General features: G+C 46.7%; 2 protein-coding genes across 8 annotated transcripts; one reads left to right on the top strand and one right to left on the bottom strand.

Annotated features, from left to right (window-relative positions):
• Positions 1 to 4,927: 4,927 nt before the first annotated feature.
• Positions 4,928 to 11,330, bottom strand: LOC139838547 (uncharacterized). 7 transcript variants are annotated; one of them, XR_011755740.1, is made up of 8 exons: positions 10,894 to 11,307; positions 9,928 to 10,216; positions 9,193 to 9,328; positions 7,541 to 7,828; positions 7,329 to 7,401; positions 7,065 to 7,204; positions 5,378 to 5,498; positions 4,928 to 5,267 (listed from the first exon to the last, which is right to left on the bottom strand). XR_011755740.1 is itself a non-coding variant. In XM_071828352.1 (7 exons), the coding sequence occupies exons 2-5, from the start codon at positions 10,010 to 10,012 to the stop codon at positions 7,134 to 7,136; spliced, it is 366 nt and encodes a 121-aa protein (XP_071684453.1). In that variant the 5' UTR covers positions 10,013 to 10,216; positions 10,894 to 11,330; the 3' UTR covers positions 4,928 to 5,267; positions 5,378 to 5,498; positions 7,065 to 7,133. The 7 variants fall into 7 exon arrangements, 4 of the variants coding, with proteins under 4 accessions (XP_071684453.1, XP_071684454.1, XP_071684455.1 ...); XR_011755741.1 differs by lacking the exon at positions 9,928 to 10,216 and having other exon boundaries at positions 10,894 to 11,306; XM_071828352.1 differs by lacking the exon at positions 9,193 to 9,328 and having other exon boundaries at positions 7,692 to 7,828; positions 10,894 to 11,330.
• Positions 11,331 to 11,352: 22 nt separating this feature from the next.
• Positions 11,353 to 12,882, top strand: LOC127343473 (UDP-glycosyltransferase 1-like; the record flags this gene model as incomplete). Its single annotated transcript, XM_051369613.2, has 1 exon — positions 11,353 to 12,882. A coding segment is annotated over one exon (807 nt), but the record flags the coding sequence as incomplete, so codon positions are not given.
• Positions 12,883 to 25,910: the final 13,028 nt, after the last annotated feature.

The following is a 25,910-nucleotide window of genomic DNA, read 5'->3' as shown; positions in this document are numbered from 1 at the left end:
TAGGCCAACACCATAGCTAACGAGTCACCAGGGCCAGCGCTAGTTAGGGAGGATCCGCCCTCGGCACACAAGGTGCCCACCGTCCGGACGTGGTAGCACTACCAATTAGGCCTAGATCAGGCCCGACCGCCTGTCGAGGCCCGGAACAGCCCCATTAGACGTGCTACCGCGCCGCTATGCCCACGTCGCCGATGCCATCCAACCGCAGCTCCGTGTCGAGCCTACCCATGCCGCCACCGGCAGACCACCATGTGTTAGGCAGATGCCAAGAGCGGCGTCACCGCGACCTCACTCCTCGCAAGACGGCCCCCGACCGAGGCCGCACACCGCCGCAAAGGAGCACCCCCGCCGCAACGCCCGGGGACATAGTTGCACCATAACCGACGCCACCACGCCGCCGATCAAGCCCGTCACTTTGTCGGCATCCAAGAACTCGCCTTTGAACGCCGGCAAGAACATCCGACGCCTCGCCCGAGCAAGATCGGGGACGAACGCAGAGCTGCCCGGGCCGCCAGATCTGGACCCGCCTGGCCCAGACCTAGATCCGGCCGCAGTGCAGCCCGGAGGGTGCCCCGCCGGCGGTGGCCCTGCCCAGGCCCGCCTGGCCATGGTCAGTGACCACCAGGCCCGCATCGGGGCCCGCCTGCCCCGTCCTGCGCCGCGTCGCCAAAGCTGCCCTCCGTCGCCGCGCTGCGCCGCCACCTCCTTCGCCATGAGCCGCCGCCGCCATGCCTTGCCGTCGTCGCCGGACCGAATCCCGGATGCCCCGAAGCGCACCGCCGCCGGCCGCAATCGCCCCGCGCAGAGCCGCGCGCGCGGGTGAGGAAACCCGCCGCCGCCGGCACCACGCGGGCTTTGCCCGGCGGCGCGCCGGCGGCGGCGGGGAGGAGAGGAGGAGGAGGGCGGGGCGCGGGGTGAGGTTAGGGTTCGCCCGGCCGCCCGCGGGGAGCGACGCGGAGCGAAACAGTTCTCCCTAACCGTGGGGGCTTAATAATTTCCTAGCCCGATTAGGCCCTACGAATCACACGAGAGAGCACGTGGAGCAACGTGTGCATGCATGGATTAGACGGAGTAATTAGCATTGCATGGATTAGATGGAGTAATTAGCTGGCCTTACGTGTAGTAGCGCATGCACTCCATGTCGCACACTGTCGCAGGCGCCAAAGTAGCGTGTAAGTGTGTTGGTTTAGTGCTACGAGTATAGGCACGTGTATAATCAAGCAGACACCTAGCAACCCAACCCCATTTACTAGGCACTAGCGGAATGCCCGTGCTTCGCTGTGGAGCAAACGGCCGTTAATATTTTTCGGATGTCGGTATCTATCTAAGAGAAGCGCCAGCACAGTACACAATTTCTACATGTAGCATGTAGCTCGTCTATCAATTTTGTGCAAAATAGATATTGGTGCTCTAGAAAGGCTCAAGCTTGAAACATCAGCGAGGAAAAATAAGAGAAATCGAGACATGTTAGGGCGTTAGAAAATTCGTTAGAAAATTCAAACCTAGCGATATTGTGCCATTGCGCGTGGCATATTTGGTGCATTCATTTCAGCGCGCGGCAAAACGTAGCGACGTGCGCGAAACTCAACAGTCAAGCTTTTCCTCTCCCGCGCACTCCCGCCGGCACTGATTCGTCCGCCCCTCCTCTCCGGTGACCCCGCCGCACGGAATCCCGCCGCCCACACTGCGACGAGGTCGAATCTCGCCGCCGTGCCGACGCCGAATCACTGTCATCGCCGCTTCCCCATTTCAAGTTGAGTGCGACGTCTCGGAGGCTGATTCGCTGCCGCCGACGCCTCCTACCACGCGCCGCATCACCTCCACCAATACTACGCCCACAAGTTACTCGAATGTATGGTGTGCTATCGACCTTCCCTTCAAATTTCAGCGTTCTCGTTAGGTTGTTGAATGTACTCCGATTTTTCGTTGTTTCTAGATGAGTTCGTCGTACAATTAATCCGATGATGAATGGGATCTTCAAGAAAAAGATATGTCTATAATGTAGGATATGCACGTAAAAAGGCAAAGTATGGTGGTTCTCTTTTCAGTTGACAGGAGTTGTGGCGGGAAAGGATAGAATGGCACAACAAGTTGATGCAGAGCTATTTGTTGACAATCTAACATTTCCGAAGAGCTATTTTCCTCGTTGTTTTCAGATGAGCATCAACTTGTTGAAGCATATTTGTTGTATTTTCGTGGTGGGCGTTGAATGGCCAGCAATAATAACAATAGTATGTTTCATCTCATATGCATGTTTGTTGTATTGTTTAAAAACTATATGTTGTATTGTTCATGATCTATCTGTTGTATTGTTGATGAACTATAAGTTGTATTGATAATAAACTACTCCTTCTGATCCATATTAGTTGATTCTAGTATAGATGTATCTAGATACATTTTAGTTCTAGATACATTCATATTAATGGTAAGTAATATGAGTTGGATGGAGTATTTATTTGTGTTGTAATAGTAACTAAATTATTTTATTGATGTTTTCTATGGTTATGTTTGAAATTCATTATTCTTTGTTTGTTGTTTTTTGGTGTTTGTGGAGGCACCAACATCTGGTGAAGCGCTCCTTTCCGGGAGCGATACATCTAGCTAGGCGCCCGGTGAAGTGAACACCTTCTGCGCGTGTAAAACTGCCAAAAAAAAGACGTTATAAATTAATTAAACAATACGTGGTTGTTTTAGGCGCATGTTGGAGATGCTCTTACGTGTAGTAGGCGCATGCACTCCATGCCGCAGGTGCCAAAGTAGCGTGTTGGTTTAGTGCTAGGAGCATATGCACGTGTATAAGGAAGCAGCCATATATAGGTTGACTGATTTTCGTAGGGAACCCAACCACATTTACTAGCTAGCATATGATCGGTACGGCCACCCACGTGAATACCAAGTTTCATTTTTCAAAAGAAGAAAGTGTATGATGCTAGCTTCAAACTGATGGACTTCTCCGATCGAGACCGGGTGTATGATGTTAGCTAGGGAACAAATGATCGAGCTATTTGATCTTCTGGGCGCCGCCCTGAAAGTGATCGAGCTAGCGGGGGTAATTTGTTAGGTAGTAGTATTAGTATTTCTGAATTCTTCCGGACGGGCGCGTGCCAAACCAAAGTTCAAGGGGGACGCACTACATGACAGCTCCGTGGGTCCAGCTTAAAAGAAATGGTAGGCTAGCTTAATATCACGTGTTATTTTTTAAAAAGCTGTAACTTTTAAATCGTGCGTGAAATTACAATCCATTTTCACTTCTAGAATCCCCACGACCAGAGTTTCGAAACTAGACCACATTTTCATATGTTTTGACGAATTTTTTTAACGAGCAACTTTGATGCGCGACAGAGCAACTTTGTTGTGTAACAAAACAACTTTGGTGTTCGGCTAAGAAACTTTTGTGTGCAACGAATATGTACAATTTTTTGTACACGAAGGCACAACCTTGGTGCCCACCAACAATTTTAATGTCCATTGGAACAATTTCAATCTGTGAGGAAGCAACTTTGGTGTCAACAAAGCAACTTTTGATGCCTCGGGGCACAACTTTGGTGCCAACACAACAACTTTGGTGCCAACACAGCAACTATCATGCGCGACCAAGCAACTTTGGTTCTTTGGTGCATGACGAGGCAATTTTTGTATCCGACATAGCAGCGATATAATTTTGTTGGCTTATAGCGCAATTAATGGTGCCCTAAAGAGCAACGTTGGGTGTCAGAGTAACTTTGTTGCTTGCCGGCGCAATTTTGGTGCCCAAAAGAGCAACTTTAGTGCCTAATGGTGCAATTATGGTGCCTAATAGCGCAACTTTGATGCCTGACGGTGCAATTATGGTTCCCGTCAGAACAAATTTGGTGCTCACGATTTCGGGGAGCAGCCACCTGTGCCAGAGCGGCCAAAGAGGGGGAGAAGCCGCTGGTACCACTATTATGAAGCCACCGAACCAGACGAAGCAACTTTGAAACCCGATGGAGCAACTTTGCTACCCAGCATAGCAACTTCGGAACCCGACGGAGCAACTTTGCTGCCGGCTAGAGCAACTTTGGTGCTTGCGGCACATTTTTGGTGTCCGACATAATAACTTTGGTACCTTAGTGTGCAACTCTAGTGTTGACAATGCCCGACATAATTTTTTTTGTCGCGTACGAAAATTACTTAGTCGCTCACCTAAGTTTTTGTCAAAATATATGCAAGCGAGATCTAGTTTTCAAGATCTTGTCCTGACGATTCTAAATATGAAAGTGAATAATAATTTCGATACATAGTTTAAAAGTTATAGCTTTTTAAAATAGATCTACAATATCTAGCTGGCTACTCGTTGCATGCACGTTTAGGAAAGAAAAAGGGTTTCAACACGTGGGAACCAACTAATTAATTATGGAATCTTTCCGTTTTTATCAGAGGGGATAAAACTTTCCTAATATAGAGGGTATGCTCCACATTACAAACGAGCATGCGGCCACCCGCTAGACGTATCCATTAGTATTTCCTCTGATTTGATTCTAAGGGAGAAAAAAACGGAATGAAGGGAGCTAGCGGGGGCGGCTTTAATTTCGTGGCGATTATCTTATTTTTGCGTACGCGAATTAATGCACCTGCGCGCCGTGATTGTCGTTGTTTCTTTTTCTCCGAAACATGGGAAGGATTCCTTCCTTGGCGACGCTCTCGTTGGGTTTACCTAGCCCAAGGAAATTAACTAATCCACGATGCATGGACCGATTTCATTTTGCATTTCTAACAGATGGATTAATTACCCGGCGGGCGAGCTGCTCCTTTTTCTTGTTCAACGAGCCGTTTCCGCTTCCGGATTGCACCGACACGTCAATAAATAGGATGGACGCGAGACACACGCGAAAGCCAATTCCTTCCAAACACGTAGATAAAAACTCGAAGCTTTGGCGTGGCCATTGCTTTTTCTCGGACATCCAGATCACACGTCAATCAAACAATATATAAATCTCAAAAACGACGTCCAAAGTGCAAACAGCACACCTTAACGTGACATTCAAAATAATAACAGACACCTAAAACCAAACAGATATCCCACGACACTACACAATGAACATCGACCAAAGTTTCCAAAATCGACTCTTAGGTTACATACAACACATGCTTGCTGCACTACAAGATTCAATCGAATCTGAAACCTTTGGCAGCTCACACATTGCACAAGCCCGACTTCCATCACCGTCAGCTTATCGCCTGCCCAGGTCATCTATCTATCTGCTTCTCCTCCATTTTGCATGTCCCCGCGGTCACGACCCTAGCATCTGCAGCAGCAGCGGATCCTTCTTATTACCAGCATATAGGAAGGTAGGTACAAGGCATATAGAGGGAAAAGAACAATGCTGCTATTCCCAGGAGATGAGATGGTTCATACCATGTTGGTGACAACAGCCACTTCATCTTCGCATTCATCGATCTCCTCAGCCCTCACCACGATGCTAGCGGAAGCCTCAAGGTCAACTCCTTTGGCCTTCAGCAACATGCTTGGGGGCTTGCTTCGTGCACACAAAAACACCACAACTATGAGATATAACAAAGGCTTGACTGCAGGCAAAGAAGGAACATGCACACTAATGTTGAACCTATGACATCACATAATCAACGTCCAGGTCATGATAAATGTGTGGTGTAGCCCATTGTCTCAATTTCTCTCTCAAGCAAATAACATTGCACAGCAAAAACACGAATGAGGCACTCCGTTGTGACAAACTAAATGGTGAGTAAATTTAAGTGGGTCACAGCTTGTATGGATGCATGGCCACAAAGCTGCATCTTCTCAGAGGCAGCTCAAACCTGAACCAACTATGTTGTTTAGGCGATGCATAACAGCATGCTGAATCTTACAAATAACAAACAGGCTGCAACATCAGTTGAAGAAGTACCAAAAAAGTAAACACTTTGCAAAAATGAAATGATGTCATTACCTATATATGTGGCAGTAATACTAGCACATATTTCAGCCACTCAGCAAACTAAACTTCCAAAGGAAATTGAACTGTAACCAGCATGAGGAAAAGGTCTCAGGTTGCATAGACACAAATGACAGCAGTAGAACTAATGTCTAACATACTGAACAGGGCCATATAGGCAAGCACATGATCAACATGCAGTCAAGATGGAGCAAAATGACCATCAACTAACTGAAACCCTACCAATGACTAAGGAGCGAATCATCAATATTATGCTATCAATTGATCAGTTCAACCTGTCAATGATTTTATGCATAAATAAAACCACAAGAGTAGCCAATCATACCAAATCAACTACTCCCTCCGATCCCAAAAAAGAGTCGGATTGGACAGTTTTCAAAAACAACCTCGTGTTTCATTTTTCCTCAACCCGCGGTACACCTTATCCTCTTCTCTCACCAGATGGTTGGAAAAAAAAGCGAAGAGAGTAGGAGACGCACGCGACCCAGCCATCTCCTTCGTTCTCGTTCCCCAATCTCTCTATCTCTCTGTACATCCACCCCAACAAGATCTAACTCCAATCCGGCCGACCTGCCCCATCCCCGCCCTTCCTCGTGGGCCGCCCAAGACCTCCACCGTCGCCGGCAGACCTTCCTTCCCCGCGCCTCAGTTCTGTCGACGAATCTCTGGCGGCTCAGGTTCCTGCAACTGCAACACGTCAAGGGCAACGAGGCTGGAGGAGGAATGGCTGTGGCTAGGCCTCGCCGGCGCCGCGGCCCGCGCCGGACCTGGACACCCCTCCTCACTCCTCCCTCAGTAGGATGGTCGCCGTCTCTCACCGACAAACTCGATAACCACTTAACCAGCAGAGGATCCACGTTTTTCTGATTTTACAAGGGTTTTTTTGTAAAATGTATTTGTATTAACCGCCAGACACTTTTTCCGGATCGGAGGGAGTACTTCGTAGAGCAGAATAGAGCAAGAACCTGCTAAACTGCAACAACACTAGAATCAAATTAACCAAGAGAAGTGTCTAATGTACCAGACCAATCAAGGCATGCACCTATACATCACAGAAAGATAGAACCTCATTTCGACAAAAGCATACATGGCGCAGTCCATAGAGAGAGAGAGAGAGAGAGAGAGAGAGACCTTCCGATGAGTGACGTGGTGATGTAAGAAAACAGGGGCAGCTCGGCTTCACGAACGCTAGCAGCGCCATCAGGAGCTCCGGGGAATAGCAGCACCACCTTTGGGCACAACCACAACACCAGAATGTGCTCCAGTTAAACCTTGCCACCCAACGATCAAACAAACAGATCAGAGTCTTAGTAATGGAGAACACAAAGGAACAGCAAGGCAAATGCCTAAACAGTACATGTGAGGTGCTACAAATTGTCAAATTTAGATGCTTACAAGAAAAAGAACCAAAGAGGGGTCCTTCAACTGTTGGGTCCAGCAGCATATGAAAATATAAGCATGGGCCACACTGCATGAGAAAATTGTAAGCTTCTTCAGAGAGCAATTGAGGACCAAGTAAATGCAGAAAATTTAGAACAGCTCATGACTGAACAGACAAGTACAATGGCAACTCAAACTCTACGTGTGAAGGCTGAAAGATAACTTACTATCATATCAAATCAACATATGATGCAGCCAGAACACGCTTGCATATGAGTCGGAGATGGAATATCTTTACATCCCAGCATTGTAGTATGCAAAACTGAAAGCATACATGGCACAGTCAAGAAAAAAAATAGTAGCTGAGAGAGGAGGGACCTTCCAGTGGGGGTCGCAGTGCTGTACGAGTCGTCCTAGTAGAAGAAAACAGGGGCAAAACTCAGCAACACAGACGCTGGCAGTGCCATTAGGAGGTCCGGCGGACAGCAGCACCACGACAAGAACAGGAGCGTAACCTGGGCAAAACTGAATCAGCTCCGATGTGGTATATAAACTCGGAAGCGTATAACTGCAGTACCATGAAAAGCGTGCTGACGTGTGACCCCGCGACAAGCATAATTGCAGTTACATGATTATTACAAGCACGGTAAAGGTTTTGAATCATTATGAAATTTGAGAAGGTCGAATATTATATGTTAGCAGCAAACATTTGAACCATGGTTAAATCCCCTAAATCAGTGTGCTCGAAATGCCTTGGGTGGAAGAATGCCACTCAATCGAAACAGAAATGGGCTGAGCAATATAGCTAGGTCTCATTTTTTTCCGCACATGGTGGTGTATAAACCTAGCAGCATTGTACCACATTGTACGTACAAGAACCTGCTAAACTGCAACAATCACTAGAATCAAATTAACCAAGACCAGTGTCTAACGTATCAGACCAATCAAGACATGCAAAAACACATATGATGCAACCAGAACACGCCTGGATATTGATCAGAGATGGAGCACCTTTACATCACAGCAAGCATGGTTTTAAAGGCGCCAAGGCGTCCCAAGGCGATGGGGGGGCGCCTGGACGCATAGGCGCCTAAGGCGCGTTGCAAGGCGACGCCTCTGTTGAAGTTGAAGCTGGAAGTTGAAGCCTTCGTTTCCTGTCGACGTCGCCTTCGTTTCCTGTCCAAGACGTCGTCCTCTTTCAGCCCAAAAGCCCCTTTCAGCCCAAAAAACCCAACTAACTATCTAAAGCCTAACCCTAGCGATCCCAGGAACAGCGCACACGAGCACGTCGTCCTCCACTGTTAGCGCCGCCGGCTCTCCTGGCTCTCCCGTCGCTGACCGCCGGCTCTCCCGTCGCAGCGACCGCCGCCTCTCCCGTCTCCATGGGGCAAGGAGGAGGAGGAGGAGGCCGGGCGGAGAGGCAGCCACAAGCTTGGCCGGAGCTGGGGAGGCCGCGTGAGAGGAGCTCCCTCCTCTCTCTTCTCTCCCAATCGATTCCCCTGGCATGTTCCCCTCTCTCTCTTCCCTCTCTTTCCCCATCCCTGGCCCCCAATTTCCCTCCCATGACCGCCAATTTCAGTTTTCCCTCCCGCCATCGCAGTTTCCCGCTCGACCTGACCGAGGCGTCCAGAAGCGAGGAAGGCGGAGATTTTTGCGCCTAGGCGACGCCTCTGGACGCCTCAGAGACGCCTCTGGACGCCTTGGACAGGAAACGAAGGCGACGTCGACGCCTTGACCTCCTGGAGCGCTCTGACGCTTAAGCGTCGCTTAGGCGACGCCTAGGCGACGCTTTTAAAACCATGACAGCAAGGTAGTAAACAAAATGAAATTCATTTTGACACAAGCAGATATGGCGCTGTCCAGAGAGAGAGAGAGAGACCTTCCGATGGGGGGCTCGGTGATGTAGGAAAGTTCCCAGTTTAAGAAAACAGGGTCAGCAGCTCGGCTTCACGGAAGCTGGCAGTGCCATCAGCAACACCACAACAAGCAGGACACCACCGGAACAGGAGCGTAGCCTGGGCAAAATTGGATCAGCTCATATGTAGTGTAAAAACTGGGAAGCTTATAGTTGCGGTTAGATTAAAAAAAAAGGCTCAAGATGTGCGACCTCACCACAAGCATAGTTGCAGCTACATGATTATTACAAGCATTGTAAAGGTTTAGAATGATGATTATGAAATTTGAGAAGGTCGAATTATTATATGTTAGCAGCAAACATTTGAAGCATGGTTCAAACCCCTAAACCAGTGTGGTCGAAGTACATTGGGTGGAAGAGATTTCCACTAACTCGGAACCGAAATGGGCAGAGCAATATAGTTCACTCTCTCTCTATCTTTTTGTTGGCACATGGCGGTGTATAATAAAGCTAGCAGCAGTGTAGCGCATTGTACATAGAAGGAACTCGCGAGTAAGTAGCTATATCGAAACAGAGGAATAACAGGTCGCGTCAACAGGGACAACTGATTCCTGTAATGTTGCATGAGTGTAGATAAGAAAGAGGTAGTCGACCGAAAAAGAGGAGACCAATTCCTACAATGTCCGGCCAAACTGGGTTTGATTCGATTCGTTGGGTGCTAGGTTTGGGGAAAGAGAGTGAAGATTGGAGGTTCCTCACCGTGCGGTTCTTCGTGGGCGGAGCGGCGAGGTGGATGAGCACGCAAGGACGGGGATCTGGCGGCCACCGCCGGCAGAAGGAGCATTTCGTTGTAGGCTGGTAGCTGGCTAGCTGCGTGCGCTGCTCCGGGGCGCGCGCGACGCAGGCAGGCAAGGTCGACGGAGATCAAGGCTGCCGCGACGGCGTCGGATGGGCGAAAGAGGATCGCCGCCGCCTGTTTGGTGTGGAGCGGAGAGGGAGATGTTAGGGGTCAGGTCCTTTGGCCTTCAGCAGCATGGTTGGGGGCTTGCTTCATGCACACAAAAACACCACAACTGTGAGATATAATAAAGGCTTTCCTGCAGGCATATAAGGAACATGCACTGACATCACATAATCAACGTCCAGGACATGATAAATGTGTCGTGTAGCCCATTGTCTTAATTTCTCTCTCCAGCAAATAACATTGAACAGAAAAAACACGAATGAGGCAATCAGGTGTCACAAACTAAATGGTGAGTAAACTTAAGTGGGTCACAGCTTGTATGGATGCATGGCCATAAAGCTGCTTCTTCTCAGAGGCAGCCCCAACCTGAACAGGCTGCAACATCACTCGAAGAAGTAACAAAAAGATAACACTTCGCAAAAATGTAATGCTGTCATTACCTATATATGTGGCAATACTACTAGTATTTCAGCAACTCAACATACTAATCTTCCAAAGGAAATCGAATTGTAACCAGCATGATGAAAAGGTCTTAGGTTACATATACACAAATGACAGCAGGAGAACTAATGTCTAACATACCAAACAGTGCCTATAAAATCAAGGCATGCAAAAACACATATTGATCATATAAAATCGACTAGAGTGAAACAGAGCAAGAACCTGCTAAACTGCAACAATCACTATAATCAAATTAACCAAGACCAGATTCGTTGGGTTGTAGGTTTGGGAAAAGAGAGTGAAGAGGGGAGGTTCCTCACCGTGCGGTTCTTCGTGGGCGGAGCGGCGTGGTGGATGAGCACGCAAGGACGGGGGGGATCTGGCGGCCACCGCCGGCAGATCGAAGGAACATGTCGTGGTAGGCTGGTAGCTGGTCCGGGGCGCGCGCGACGCGACGCGGGCAGGCGAGGTGGACGGAGCGGCGCGCACGGATGCACGCGCGCGCCGGCGATCAAGGCCGCCGCGACGGCGTCGGATGGGCGAAAGAGGATCGCCGCCGCCGCCTGTTTGGTGTGGAGCGGAGAGGGAGATGATGTTAGGGTTTCTTTCGTTGGCCACAATTTTTGTTTTTTTCTTGATTGTATTGTAAGTGGGACGCGTGACTCTCCATCGATGGAGACTCCGTTTCGCCCGATCGGTAGCAGCGAGGAACGTGACACACGCAGCGGACGAAACGGAGACTCGCACCCACAGCTTCACGCGCGATCCTACTTCAGAGCATCGAGCTGCTGATCAAGTCGGAGGACGTGAGCGTGAAGCACCGCCACGAGTGCCTCCAATTTGGGCCAAGCAGACCACCCGGTCTCTCGACGCCTCCAATCTACTGCATCGGGCCGCTGATCAAATCGGAGGAGGTGGGCGTGAAGCGCGGCGACGAGTGCCTTGCGTGGTTGGACACGCAGCCCAAAGCAAGCGTGGTGTTCCTCTGCTTCGGCAGCCTCGGACGTTTCAGCGCCAAGCAGACCAGGGAGGTGGCGGCCGGGCTGGAGGCAAGCGGCCGGAGGTTCCTGTGGGTCGTGCGGAGCCCGCCCAGCGAGAAAGACTCGGCGAAGACCAAGTTCGAGAAGCCAGCGGAGCCGGACTTCGACGCGCTCCTCCCCAAGGGTTTCCTGGACCGGACCAAGGGCAGGGGGCTCGTCGTCAAGTCGTGGGCGCCGCAGCGCGACGTGCTGGCGCACGACGCGGTGGGATGCTTCGTGACACACTGCGGCTGGAACTCGGTGCTCGAGTCGATCATGGCGGGCGTGCCAATGCTGGCGTGGCCGCTCTACGCGGAGCAGAAGATGAACGTGGTGTTCTTGGAGCAGGAGATGAGGCTGGCCGTCGCGATGAAAGGGTACGACAAGGAGCTCGTGGAGGCCAAGGAGGTTGCCGCGAAGGTCAGGTGGGTGATGGACTCGGAGGGCGGGAGGGTGCTCCGGGAGCGCACTCTGGCGGCGATGCGGCAGGCCAACGACGCTCTGCGCGAGGGAGGGGAGTCAGAGGCAACGTTGGCGGGCCTGGTGGATGCATGGGTTCATGCTTGAGATGAACCGAAATGGGTATACTCACTTGTGCAGGACAGACGAGAGATGTCTATTATTGCAACATCGTCTAGCCACCATGAGCAACCTGTCGTTGCCATCGGACACCGACAACGAGGCGAAGCCGTCGGGATGGTGGCATTGGAGGGATAGGTTTGCGACGCCGAGCAACCCTAGCTCCCCGCAGACGGAGGGCGAGGAGGAGGAGCGTTGTTGGCCTCGACGGCTAGGATGAGGAGGAGGACTCCGACGCAAGGTGGGCATGGATGGAGGCGGCGGACGACGCGGCGGCGGCAAGGAAGGAGGCAAGGGCCCAGGCGACGGCGCAGGCACAGGCAGAGGCTCGTCGTCCGTTCACTGACGACGAGGAAGACCCCAATGACCACTCGTCGGAGGGGAACTCAAACTCGTCGGACGCGTCGACCGGCAGTACCTCTTCGGAGGAGGTGACAAGCAGGAGGCGCGTCCGTGAGGATGACGAGGTGGGGCCTTCTAACAAGAAGGCCGAGAATTAGTTTAAACTTTGTTTATTTTCGCGTTTGTTCTCCTAGTTTATATGTTAAATATGCTTGAACTTGTTCGATTCGACAAAGCATGTCATGATCAATTGAACTTATTTTCGCGTTTGTTCTCCAAGAATTAGTTAGTTTCTCCAAAATGCGTCGAACCGCTAGGGTTGCCCCCGACGCAAACGGACAATTTGCGCCTAGCGGTCATTTTCGCGTCCGCCAGGCGACACAAATTAACGGATGCAAGCGGATAATTTAGGAAATGCGTGGCCCTGTTGGAGATGTCCTTATTGATTGATCCCTGCTAGTGGTTCATTAGGTACTAGCACGGCCATCTTGTGCTTTTACCTTTTTATGTAGCATCTTCCTCTGCTCTGAAATGTGATAATAAAGAAGAGTGGATTGATTCAGAGATTGTTACTAGCATGCCTAATGTCTCATCTTCTTACTTCACTAAAACCTGTAAAGCTAGATTTAACTTGAGATCTCACAACGCTGTAGTAATAATGCATATTGATTAACTTGTTCTGTCTTGTCTGGAAAGAAAATAATCTGGAAGTTGCCTCTGCTTACTACTTTTGTACTAGTCTTGGTTTGTGGTTTGTAAAACAAATTAGGACTTAGATTCAGCTTCACGGCAGTGTACTACACCCTACTATACCTATCTCCTATAACTGGAACTTTGATTCCTATAACTGGAACTTTGATTTGTGCTAGCATGTATGGAAGCAACTAGTATTGTACTAGTCCGATGCATAAAGAAAAATGGGGATTAGCACTTACATAGTTCTGGAAAGGGATTAGCTGTATGAGTTTATCGCTGGTACCACGCTCGCCGTGGCGCCGGCCTTGACGCAGCAGGCTCGGCCGCAACATCGTCGGCGCCGTCCATGGTCGCTGAGCCGTGCGTGAAGCCGCGCGTGCCAGTTGCCATAGCCGCGCACCATACTGTGGGAAGCCAAAATTGAGGGGATCACGTAGTTGAGGTCATCAGGATGTTGCAGGTATTCACCACCATGATGCCGGAGTTAGTCGGAATAGATAGATGTATCGCATGAGGACAAGCTGGATCGGGAGGTCCTTAAAACGATCGAGGGGCAGGTGGAAAACCCTAATCCCCGCGTCTTTGTTGACAACCTGCTGTTCGTTCACGATCCCGGCCGAAATCAGTTTCAATCGCGTTCACGTCTGATGGCTTCTGTTAGCAATAAGGGTGATCAAGGGGGAGCCGATGAGGCACCTACCCACCCGAAGTTGCTAGTAGGAGGCTTGGCTGTGTATGCACGGAGACGGGAAAGAAGGGCGACGGCTATCTGCAAGGCACCGAAAAGCAGCAACTGGCAGGCTGCGGCAAGGGATGGTCTGGAGAGTCTGGATGAGCTTCTTGAGGGAAAAGTGGACATGGATGATGACGACGTCATTGAGCTTGAAGTAGAAGAGGAGGAACCTCCGCCGGAGGAAGCATAGCGATGGCGTCTGGTTGGAAGGTATGTTAGTCACAGAAAGCCAAACATAGAAGATATGACTGATCACTTTAATGGTGTATGACATCTGCGCACGGCAGTGAACTTTGCTCCGATGGGTAAGAACTGGTTGCATGTGACATTGTTTTCAGAAGGCGACTTCACCTTTTGTTGCTCGAGGAGGACCATGGATTTATCAGGGCTACCCTATACTAGTGGCCAAGGTTCCTAATGGCGCTAGTGGGATGCTCTCAGGCCATCTCCAACACGGGGCGACCCATCCCGCGCCCGCGCGTCCGGATGGGTTAAATCGGACAAAAATGTGTCCCAGCGCGCGGACGCATCCCTAAAACGGATGGTTGCGGCGTCTGGGATGACCCAAAGCCGGCCCAAATCTGGGCCTCGTTTGCGTGGCCGCGGACACGAGGGCTTCCCTCTCCCGTCCTCCCCTTGTCCTCCCCTAGCCCGCATGCCTGCCTCCCAAAACACACCCACTCCACTCCCAAAATAACCTAGAGATGGTCGACGAAGCTGCCGCCGCCACCTCCACCATCGGAGACGAGGCCGAGCTCGCGGCCGTTGTCGCTCCTCTCGTGGAGGAGGCTCCTGCCGTGGACGCTCCGGTTGTCGCGCAGCCCACGGCGGAGACGAAGAAGGCGAAGCTCGAGCTCGTCGTGGAGCAGAGGGCGATCAAGAGCAAGAAGTGGGCCGACCGGCGTAGGGCGCTCAAACAACGGAAGAGGGAGGCCGCTGCCTTGGAGGAGCGACAGAGGGCGTCCGAGCAGTTCCAACTCCTCCAAACGGAGGCAAGAGCATGCCATGCTCTTTTACGGCCACACCGCACTCGCGCACCTGGCCGTCCCGGGCGCCAGCTCAGCCTCAGCGGGAAGCTCCGCCTCGTCCGTGACCCGGCCCCTTCCTCCCCGGTTAACAGCCCCACCGACTGCCCCGTTTGGGTACCCACCCAGCGCACGAAATGATGGCGCCGGTGGGGCGATACTTGTACCCGCCACAGGATGGGTCACCGGAGGTGGGCGAGTCCATCACGGGGTCGTCGCCTTCATCCACTGACCTCAACCATGCTCCGGTGGCGCACTCCAAGGGCCCCAGGCAGCTGCCCGCATGAGCGTTGGCCAGTGCCCGCACCCTGTTCGATGATTTGTCAGGTGAGTGCGCGCCGCCATCTATGCAGGCAGCGACCACGATGCAGGCATCTCCATCTTACTCGTCGACGAGGAGATGTTGTTCGTTGACGAGCTCACACAAGCCGCAAGTGCACAAGGTCGAGGTCGCCGAGTTAGCAAAAGAACTAGCAACTACACAGAGCTAGAGGACAAAAAGATCGTCGAGGGGTGGTTGGCCATTGGGCAAGATCCACTGACAGGTGCCGAGCAGAAGCGGACAGCATTCTGGCACTAGATCCATGACTACTTCCATGAGCATCACCGGTACGGGGAGGAGCGATTTGACAGCGACCGCAACGAGTGCTCCCTCCAAAAGAGGTGGGGAACAATTCAAATGGAATGCAACAAGTTCCAGGCAGCGTATGATCACGTGAGGTGGGTTCCCTTTAGCGGCATCGGCATGAAGGATTTGGTATAGTTCTAAACCTCTGTAGGATAACGTTGCATAGAAAACAAAAATTTTCCTACCGCGAACACGCAATCCAAGCCAAGATGCAATCTAGAAGACGGTAGCAACGAGGGGTTTATCGAGTCTCACCCTTGAAGAGATTCCAAAGCCTACAAGAGTAGGCTCTTGTTGCTGTGGTAGACGTTCACTTGCCACTTGCAAAAGCGCGTAGAAGATCTTGATCACGATCGGTTCCGGCGCCACGAACGGGCAGCACCTCCGTACTCGGTCACACGTTCGGTTGTTGATGAAGACGACGTCCACCTCCCCGTTCCAGCGGGCAGCGGAAGTAGTAGCTCCTCTTGAATCCGACAGCACGACGGCGTGGTGTCGGTGGTGGTGGAGAAATACGGCGGAGCTTCGCTTAAGCGTGCGGGATGTGGTGGAGGAGAGAGACCGCTAGGGTTTGGGGAGAGGGGGGTTGGGCGCCGGCCCTCTAAGGGGTGCGGCCAAGGCTGAGGCTTGAAGTGGTCAGCCCCCTCTCCTATGCCCCTCATTATATAGGTGGAAGCCCCAAGAGTTCTAGTCCAAGTCTTCGAATAAGACCCCAACACTAAAACCTCCCATATGTGGGAAACCTACTCAAGGAGGGAGTCCTACCCAAGGTGGGACTCCCACCTTTCCTTGAGGTGGGTTGGCCGGCCACCCTAGGGGAGTCCACTTTGGACTCCTCCCCTTTAGGGTTGGCTGGTCATGCATGGTGGAGTCCCTCCGGGACTCTACTTTCCATGGTGATTTCTTCCGGACTTTTCTAGAACCTTCTAGAACCTGCCATAAATGCACCGGATCATTTCCAAACTTGGAATATGACTTCCTATATATGAATCTTATTCTCTAGGACCATTCGGAACTCCTCGTGATGTCCGGGATCTCATCCGGGACTCCGAACAAATATTCGAACTCCATTCCATATTCAAGTTCTACCATTTCAACATCCAACTTTAAGTGTGTCACCCTACGGTTCGTGAACTATGCGGACATGGTTGAGTACTCACTCCGACCAATAACCAATAGCGGGATCTGGAGATCCATAATGGCTCCCACATATTCAACGATGACTTTAGTGATCGAATGAACCATTCACACACGATACCAATTCCCTTTGTCACGCGATATTTTACTTGTCCGAGGTTTGATCTTCGGTATCACTCTATACCTTGTTCAACCTCGTCTCCTGACAAGTACTCTTTACTCGTACCGTGGTATGTGGTCTCTTATGAACTTATTCATATGCTTGCAAGACATTAGACGACATTCCACCGAGAGGGCCCAGAGTATATCTATCCGTCATCGGGATGGACAAATCCCACTGTTGATCCATATGCCTCAACTCATACTTTCCGGATACTTAATCCCATCTTTATAACCACCCATTTACGCAGTGGCGTTTGATGTAATCAAAGTACCTTTCCGGTATAAGTGATTTATATGATCTCATGGTCATAAGGACTAGGTAACTATGTATCGAAAGCTTATAGCAAATAACTTAATGACGTGATCTTATGCTACGCTTAATTGGGTGTGTCCATTATATCATTCACATAATGACATAACCTTGTTATTAATAACATCCAATGTTCATGATCATGAAACGATGATCATCTATTAATCAACAAGCTAGTTATATAAGAGGCTTACTAGGGACTCCTTGTTGTTCACATAACACACATGTATCAATGTTTCGGTTAATACAATTATAGCATGGTATGTAAACATTATCATAAACTCAAAGATATTATAATAACCATTTTATTATTGCCTCTTGGGCATATCTCCAACAGTCTCCCACTTGCACTAGAGTCAATAATCTAGTTTACATTTGTAAAGATATAACACCTTGGCCTTCTGGTGTTTTATCATGTATTGCTCACGGGAGAGGTTTTAGTCAACGGATCTGACACACTCAGAAACGTATGTATTTTGTAATTCATTTGCGTCTCAACGCATCACTCATTTTCAAATGAGTCAGCATTAAATATGTTTGGTCTTCTGGTGGAACCTTAATTCCGCGGTTTGAAATATGTCACTAATATTGTCACACACAATATAGCTTCAAAGTTCTGACTCTGTTGGAACTACACCAAGTTCTCAAAGAACCTCTTGACTTAACATCCTTTGTCATTGTCAAAACAATGACATACTCTGCCTTCTTTTGTAGAATCCGTCACAATATTTAGAACTCTTCTAAATCTAGCATAGACAACTTCTAGCTTATTGTGCTACCTTTTAAACAACACTTAGCCTAATTTTGAGATTTGTATTTTATTTTTATATGTGATCAAACTAATATCGGTGCAACACTTTACAGCGATTTATTTATTACCCCATACAAAACTATATATAAATCCTTAGTTCTTCTAAAGTACTCAAGAATATTCTTACTGTCGTCCAATGATCATCATATGAATCATTCTGGTATATGCTTATAACACTTTATAGCACATGACATCTGATTGTGTACATATTATTCGTGATCTATAATCACTCATGTGTTTTTACTCATTGAGTGTCAGATACACTCAAGTCTTGTTAAAACTTAACATGACAAGAATATTTTCTTAATATTTCTATATTGAACTATTTCAATATCTATTCAATGTACTTTTGACTTAAACATATTATGTGTTTTAATCTATCTTCATAGATCTTGACACAAATTTTTTTTCTGTCTATATCCTTTCATTGAAGTTAATTTCTCAATGAAACCTTTTAATCAAGTATATAATTACATCATTTATAACCAACTATATGTCATCTACATAAGTATTATAAATATGTCTCAGCGCTCCCGCAAGCCTCTTCATCGTCTCTTGATGAAATCAAAAACTCTTTGACTATTTCATCTGGTGAAGATTCCAATTCCGCGATACTCACTTTATCCAATTGAAGTTTGTATACCTATCTAGTATTCCATGGATCAGCAAAACTCTTGGTTGTATCTTGTATACACCTTTAATACATACTTCTGATAAGTAATGTATTTTGCCATCCTACTAGCATATCTCATAAAAGAAATATGTAGTGATTACTAGAATAATCCACATAGACTATAAGCATTGCTACGGAAGATCTAATCTTATCGTAGTCAACTCTTTGAACTTTGTCGTAAACAATTTTTTGACAAGTCAAGCTTTCTTCAAGGATATTTCATCCAAGTCTATAGATCCATTTACTTTCAAAAAGTATTCATCTATTATGGATTTCATGGCGCATGGCCATTTTAACGGAGTCAGGGCCCATCATAACTTCTTTGTTTGTAGTTGGTTTATCATTGTTCAAAATCAATCCTTTGTTCACAAATCATTTATTTGATCACAAAGTAAACCATACCTACAAGGTTCAATATCTACTTCGATCTCCATGGCTAAAACACTTTGTAGTCATGGGAGCCATGTTCGTCATGGTCGCTTCCGGAACCAATTTCCGATGCTGCGCTACTCTGATCATTATGCTCAGGTTCATAAACCTTATTAAGTTCTATTGTCCTCCCACTCAAATACTTCGCTAGAAAACAATTTCTTGGAAATAAGCAAGTAACATTTAACAAACACTTTTGTTGTTTACTTCATAGTGGAAAGAATTCCCAATCAATTCTTTGGGATAACCAACAAAGACATTCATCCGATTTTGGTTGTTAACTTTTAGACCAAAATTTAAAGAAAGGACTATTAGGGTTTATACCCATGCCATAACTCGTATGGTGTCATTTCTACGGATCATGATGATGCTCTATTCAGTGTAAAAGCGGTAGTCACTAAAGCATAATCCACAAAAATATAACGGCGTCATAATATTTTATCTCATCATTAATCCAACAAGGCTTGGATACATCTCTCGGATATTATATCATCATTATGATGCTCCAAGAAATGTGAGTTGTAGAACAATTTCATGACTCTCTTAGATGTTCGCTAAAACTCGTAATTCAAATATTTTCACCATGATCCAATCATAGATATTTGACTTTTCTATTACGATGATTTCTACTTCATGCTGAAATTTATTTGAATCCATTCAAATGTTTCAAACTTCTTCCTTATTGAATATATCCACATATATATACTCAATTCATTGTTGAAAGTTTTCATGAAGTAGAAGAATCTCCCGCACACAACTATGCCCAGCGAACCACATACATCATCATGTATTTTTCACTAAGTTAGTTGCCCGTTCAACTCTTGGCCTATGAACGGTATTTTAGTCATTCTCTTTAGAAAAGATTTGCAAGCGCCAAATGATTCAAAAAATCAAATAACTCCAGAAATCCATTTGCATGGAGTTTCTTCATGCGTTCCTTTCTAACATGACCTAAATAGCGGTTCCACAAATAAGTGAAATTCAAATCATTTGCCTTATGGCATTTTAGCGTCAGTGTTATGTATGTGCGTTTCACCATTAAGATTTATAATAACTTATCCATCATCCATGGAGTAATGTCATAATTTGAACAACTCATTGTTTTCATTTGACCAGAGCAAAATAACAATTATTAAGTTCTTTATTATAAATTCTAAGGGCTAGATAGAATACCAACGACGAACATAATAACACTTTATTTTGTTCCAGACATGTATTCCTATCATATTCCTTGTCAGTCACTTAGGCCATTGTATTCTTGTATTGTGTTGTTTTGTATGACACTTCATACTAACCAATATAGTACTAATACCCAAGAATTTCATAGTGTGACCTAACTAGGAATACAACCATAACATGTATATCATTTATATACACCTGAGCTAGACTTTCTAGTCTTTTCTTTCTTTTTGCCAAAATATCTTTTGCAGTTTCTCTTTTAGCTTTCCTCATTATTCAGAAAAACACTTCAACATCAATAACTTCTAGGTTTGTTGGTCAAATACCAATAACCTTGAGGTTCTTACTTTGAAGTTGATCATCATATGACAAGTGTTCCGGATTTCTCTATTAATAACCTTTTAATATGATGAACAATTTCACTCATAATTTTATCCATCATATCATGACGAATTTTCGAGACCATGTCTGTACATGCTAGGCTCGTAAAGTTTAACCTTAGTATTCGTATGTGCAAATCTGGCTTGTACCCGTTGTAAGCACACGTAGAATCTATAACACCCGATCATCACGTGATGCTTCGAAACGACGAGTCTTAGCAACGGTGCATACTAAGGACAATCACTTCATGGATATGCGAATATCGTTAGTGCCCCAATAGTTGGAGGATTGAGACGCCTTGCGTCTTCAACCTTCGTACATTCCCATAAAACTTATGAGTTTATGTAGTCTCACCAAATTTATATTCTAGCATCTTGCAATAAGGTCTTAGATATCACATATATCTCATACCTTGATTATCTCTGAAAACTAAATTTTCAGCTCCTTACTTTTCAAACAGATTTGAACTTCAAGTTTCACGGAGACAAGATAACTTTAGGTACTAATTGAAACCATAGCTCTTTGAATCAACAATGTGAGGTTTACTAAAAGTTTGCAATAGGACTTAATCAATTCTTGATTCTTTAACAATACGGTACCAATCCGTAAAGTTTCTTGTTAGATTTTAACAGTATTTCTATCTCAATAACAAGACTAGCGCATGGTAGAAAACGGATGCCAATACTACAAAATTAATTCAAAATACTACTCAGACTATGTTTATGATAATTAGTTCATGTTTTAATCTAATTACTAATGAACTCCCACTTAATACAACATCCCTCATAGTTGTTAAGTGGTACACGATCCATATCCACTACACCAAAACTGATCATCACGTGAGATGATGTAGCTTCAATGGTGAACATCAACATGTTGATCATATCATCCATATGACTCGTGTTCAACCTTTCGGTTTCCGTTGTCCCGAGGCCATGTCTGTACATGCTAGGCTCGTCAAGCAAACCCAAGTATTCCGCGTGTGCAACATGGCTTACACCCGTTGTATGTGAATCGTTGAATCTATCACATCCGATCATCACGAGATGCTTCGAAACGACGAACTGTTACAACGGTGCATACGAGGGGAGAACACTTTATTATCTTGATATTAATGTGCGGGATCATCTTATAATGCTACCGTCGCGATCTAAGCAAAATAAGATGCATAAAGGATTAACATCACATGCAATTCATATGTGATATGATATGGCCCTTTTGTATTTGCGCCTTTGATCTTCATCTTCAAAGCATGGACATGATCTCCATCATCAACGGGCATGATCTCCATCATCGTCGGCGTAGCGTCAAGGTCCATGGCGCCGTCTTCATGGTTGTTCACCTCATGTAGCAACTATTACAACTACTTTGAAATACTACTCAACATGAAATTTAAAGACAACCATAAGGCTCCTGCCGGTTGCCACAATACAATAATGATCATCTCATACATATTCATCATCACATTATGGCCATATCATATCACCAAACCCTGCAAAAACAAGTTAGACGTCTCTAATTTGGTTTGCATATTTTACGTGGTTTAGGGTTTTCGAGAGAGATCTAATCTACCTACGAACATGAACCACAACGTTGATACTAATGTTTTCAATAGAAGAGTAAGTTGAATCTTCACTATAGTAGGAGAGACAGACACCCGCAAAGCCTCTTATGCAATACAAGTTGCATGTCGAACGAGGAACAAGTCTCATGAACGCGGTCATGTAAAGTTAGTCCGGGCCGCTTCATCCCACTATGCCACAAAGATGCAAAGTACTCAAACTAAAGATAACAAGAGCATCAACGCCCATAAAACCATTGTGTTCTACTCGTGCAACCATCTATGCATAGACACGGCTCTAATACCACTGTAGGATAACGTTGCATAGAAAACAAAAAATTTCCTACCGCGAACACGCAATCCAAGCCAAGATGCAATCTAGAAGACGGTAGCAATGAGGGGTTTATCGAGTCTCACCCTTGAACAGATTCCAAAGCCTACAAGAGTAGGCTCTTGTTGCTGCGGTAGACGTTCACTTGCCGCTTGCAAAAGCGCGTAGAAGATCTTGATCACGATCGGTTCCGGCGCCACGAACGGGCAGCACCTCCGTACTCGGTCACACGTTCGGTTGTTGATGAAGACGACGTCCACCTCCCCGTTCCAGTGGGCAGCGGAAGTAGTAGCTCCTCTTGAATCCGATAGCACGACGGCGTGGTGTCGGTGGTGGTGGAGAAATCCGGTGGAGCTTCGCTTAAGCGTGCGGGATGTGGTGGAGGAGAGAGACCGCTAGGGTTTGGGGAGAGGGGGGTTCGGCGCCGGCCCTCTAAGGGGTGCGGCCAAGGCTGAGGCTTGAAGTGGTCAGCCCCCTCTCCTATGCCCCTCATTATATAGGTGGAAGCCCCAAGAGTTCTAGTCCAAGTCTTCGAATAAGACCCCAACACTAAAACCTCCCATATGTGGGAAACCTACTCAAGGAGGGAGTCCTACCCAAGGTGGGACTCCCACCTTTCCTTGAGGTGGGTTGGCCGGCCACCCTAGGGGAGTCCACTTTGGACTCCTCCCCTTTATGGTTGGCTGGTCATGCATGGTGGAGTCCCTCCGGGACTCTACTTTCCATGGTGATTTCTTCCGGACTTTTCTAGAACCTTCTAGAACCTGCCATAAATGCACCGGATCATTTCCAAACTTGGAATATTACTTCCTATATATGAATCTTATTCTCCGGACCATTCCGGAACTCCTCGTGATGTCCGGGATCTCATCTGGGACTCCGAACAAATATTCGAACTCCATTCCATATTCAAGTTCTACCATTTCAACATCCAACTTTAAGTGTGTCACCCTACGGTTCGTGAACTATGCGGACATGGTTGAGTACTCACTCCGACCAATAACCAATAGCGGGATCTGGAGATCCATAATGGCTCCCACATATTCAACGATGACTTTAGTGATCGAATGAACCATTCACATACGATACCAATTCCCTTTATCACGCGATATTTTACTTGTCCGAGGTTTGATCTTCGGTATCACTCTATACCTTGTTCAACCTCGTCTCCTGACAAGTACTCTTTACTCGTACCGTGGTATGTGGTCTCTTATGAACTTATTCATATGCTTGCAAGACATTAGACGACATTCCACCGAGAGGGCCCAGAGTATATCTATCCGTCATCGGGATGGACAAATCCCACTGTTGATCCATATGCCTCAACTCATACTTTCCGGATACTTAATCCCATCTTTATAACCACCCATTTACGCAGTGGCGTTTGATGTAATCAAAGTACCTTTCCGGTATAAGTGATTTATATGATCTCATGGTCATAAGGACTAGGTAACTATGTATTGAAAGCTTATAGCAAATAACTTAATGACGTGATCTTATGCTACGCTTAATTGGGTGTGTCCATTATATCATTCACATAATGACATAACCTTGTTATTAATAACATCCAATGTTCATGATCATGAAACGATGATCATCTATTAATCAACAAGCTAGTTATATAAGAGGCTTACTAGGGACTCCTTGTTGTTCACATAACACACATGTATCAATGTTTCGGTTAATACAATTATAGCATGGTATGTAAACATTATCATAAACTCAAAGATATTATAATAACCATTTTATTATTGCCTCTTGGGCATATCTCCAACAACCTCAACTTGTTTTTTCGTTGTTTGCACATACGTTTGTCATTGTTGTCTCGCTTTGCTATAGGAGTGGCAAGGTTTGGATTATTTCAAAACGGAGAATGGAGGAAGGACCTTTGCCTTCTCTCATATTGGAAGGAACTCCAGGGCACTGATGGTGCTTATCGTTACGCCGACTTCACACTGTTCGGGAACCCCAAGAGAAAGGTGTGATGAGCACAACAAAAAGTTTTCCCTCAGTACGAAACCAAGGTTTAATCGACCAGTAGGAGAAAGGCGTGACTTCTGAAGGTGTTGCTGGTTGACTAGTGGCAGGGCGCACTACCGGCGTCGGCAACAACATGGAACCTACACACAACACAACCAAAGTACTTTGCCCCAACTTACAGTGAGGTTGTCAATCTCACCGGTTTGCTGAACACAAAGGATTAGATGCATCGAATGGAAGGAGATGTTTGCAGAAAGTAAACATAGCAGGATTGTAGTTGAATTTATCAGCAAAGGAAAAAAGAGGATCGGGATCCACAGTTCACTAGAGGTGTCTCTCCATAAAAAGTTAGCATGTTGGGTGAACAAATTACAACTGGGCAATTGACAGAATATCGAACATACATGACAAGATGATTACTATGAGATTTGATATGGGCATTACAACATAATACATAGATCATAATCCAACTGCATCTATGACTAATAATCCACCTTCAGGTTAGCGTCCGCACCCCTTCCAGTATAAAGTTGCAAGCAACAGACTATTGCATTAAGCAATATGTGTAAAGTAAATAATAGAATTACCCTTGGATAAAAACATTGTTTTTTTCTCCCTAGTGGCAATAGCACATCTACAATCTTAGAAGTTATAGAGTCACTCTCCCATAAAACTAGAGTCATGAACCTACTATCGAGCATAAATAACCCCTCTTGGAGTCACAAATGTCCACTTGGCCAAAGTTTCTACTAGCAACCGAGAGCATGCAAGATGACACATAACATATGACATGAATATATAATCAATCTCAACATAGTATACAATATTCATCGGATCCCAGCAAATCAAACATATAGGATTACATAAAGATGATCTTGATCATGTAGGGTAGCTCACAAGATCGATACATGAAGCACAAAGTAGACAAGACAACCATCTAGCTACTGATATGGACCCATCGTCCAGGGATGAACTACTCACGCATCACTTCGGAGGCGGGCATGGCGATGTAGATGCCTCCGGCGATGATTTCTCCCTCCGGCAGGGTGCCGGGAAGAGCTTCAGAACCCCTCGAGATGGGTTCTGCGATGGCGACTGATACGTCTCCGACGTATCGATAATTTCTTATGTTCCATGCCACATTATTGATGTTATCTACATGTTTTATGCACACTTTATGTCATATTCGTGCATTTTCTGGAACTAACCTATTAACAAGATGCCGAAGTGCCGATTCTTGTTTCTGCTGTTTTTGGTTTCAGAAATCCTAGTAACGAAATATTCTCGGAATTGGACGAAATCAACGCCCAGGGTCCTATTTTGCCACGAAGCTTCCAGAAGTCCGAAGAGGAGACGAAGTG

Source organism: Lolium perenne, chromosome 3 (assembly GCF_019359855.2).
Source record: "Lolium perenne isolate Kyuss_39 chromosome 3, Kyuss_2.0, whole genome shotgun sequence".
Lineage (NCBI taxonomy): Eukaryota > Viridiplantae > Streptophyta > Magnoliopsida > Poales > Poaceae > Lolium > Lolium perenne.
Note: the sequence above shows the minus strand (reverse complement) of the source record. Positions and strands in the feature narration are given on the sequence as shown.

Excerpts from the sequence above, each read along its gene's own strand:
- LOC139838547 (XM_071828352.1), bottom strand. The coding sequence starts at position 10,012 with ATGCTCCTTCTGCCGGCGGTGGCCGCCAGATCCCCGTCCTTGCGTGCT. Across the intron at positions 7,829-9,927 it reads CGCCCACGAAGAACCGCACG|GTTACGCTCCTGTTCTTGTC; the intron begins GTGAGGAACCTC and ends AGTTTTGCCCAG. Across the intron at positions 7,402-7,691 it reads ACTGCGACCCCCACTGGAAG|TGTGGCCCATGCTTATATTT; the intron begins GTCCCTCCTCTC and ends TTTCTCATGCAG.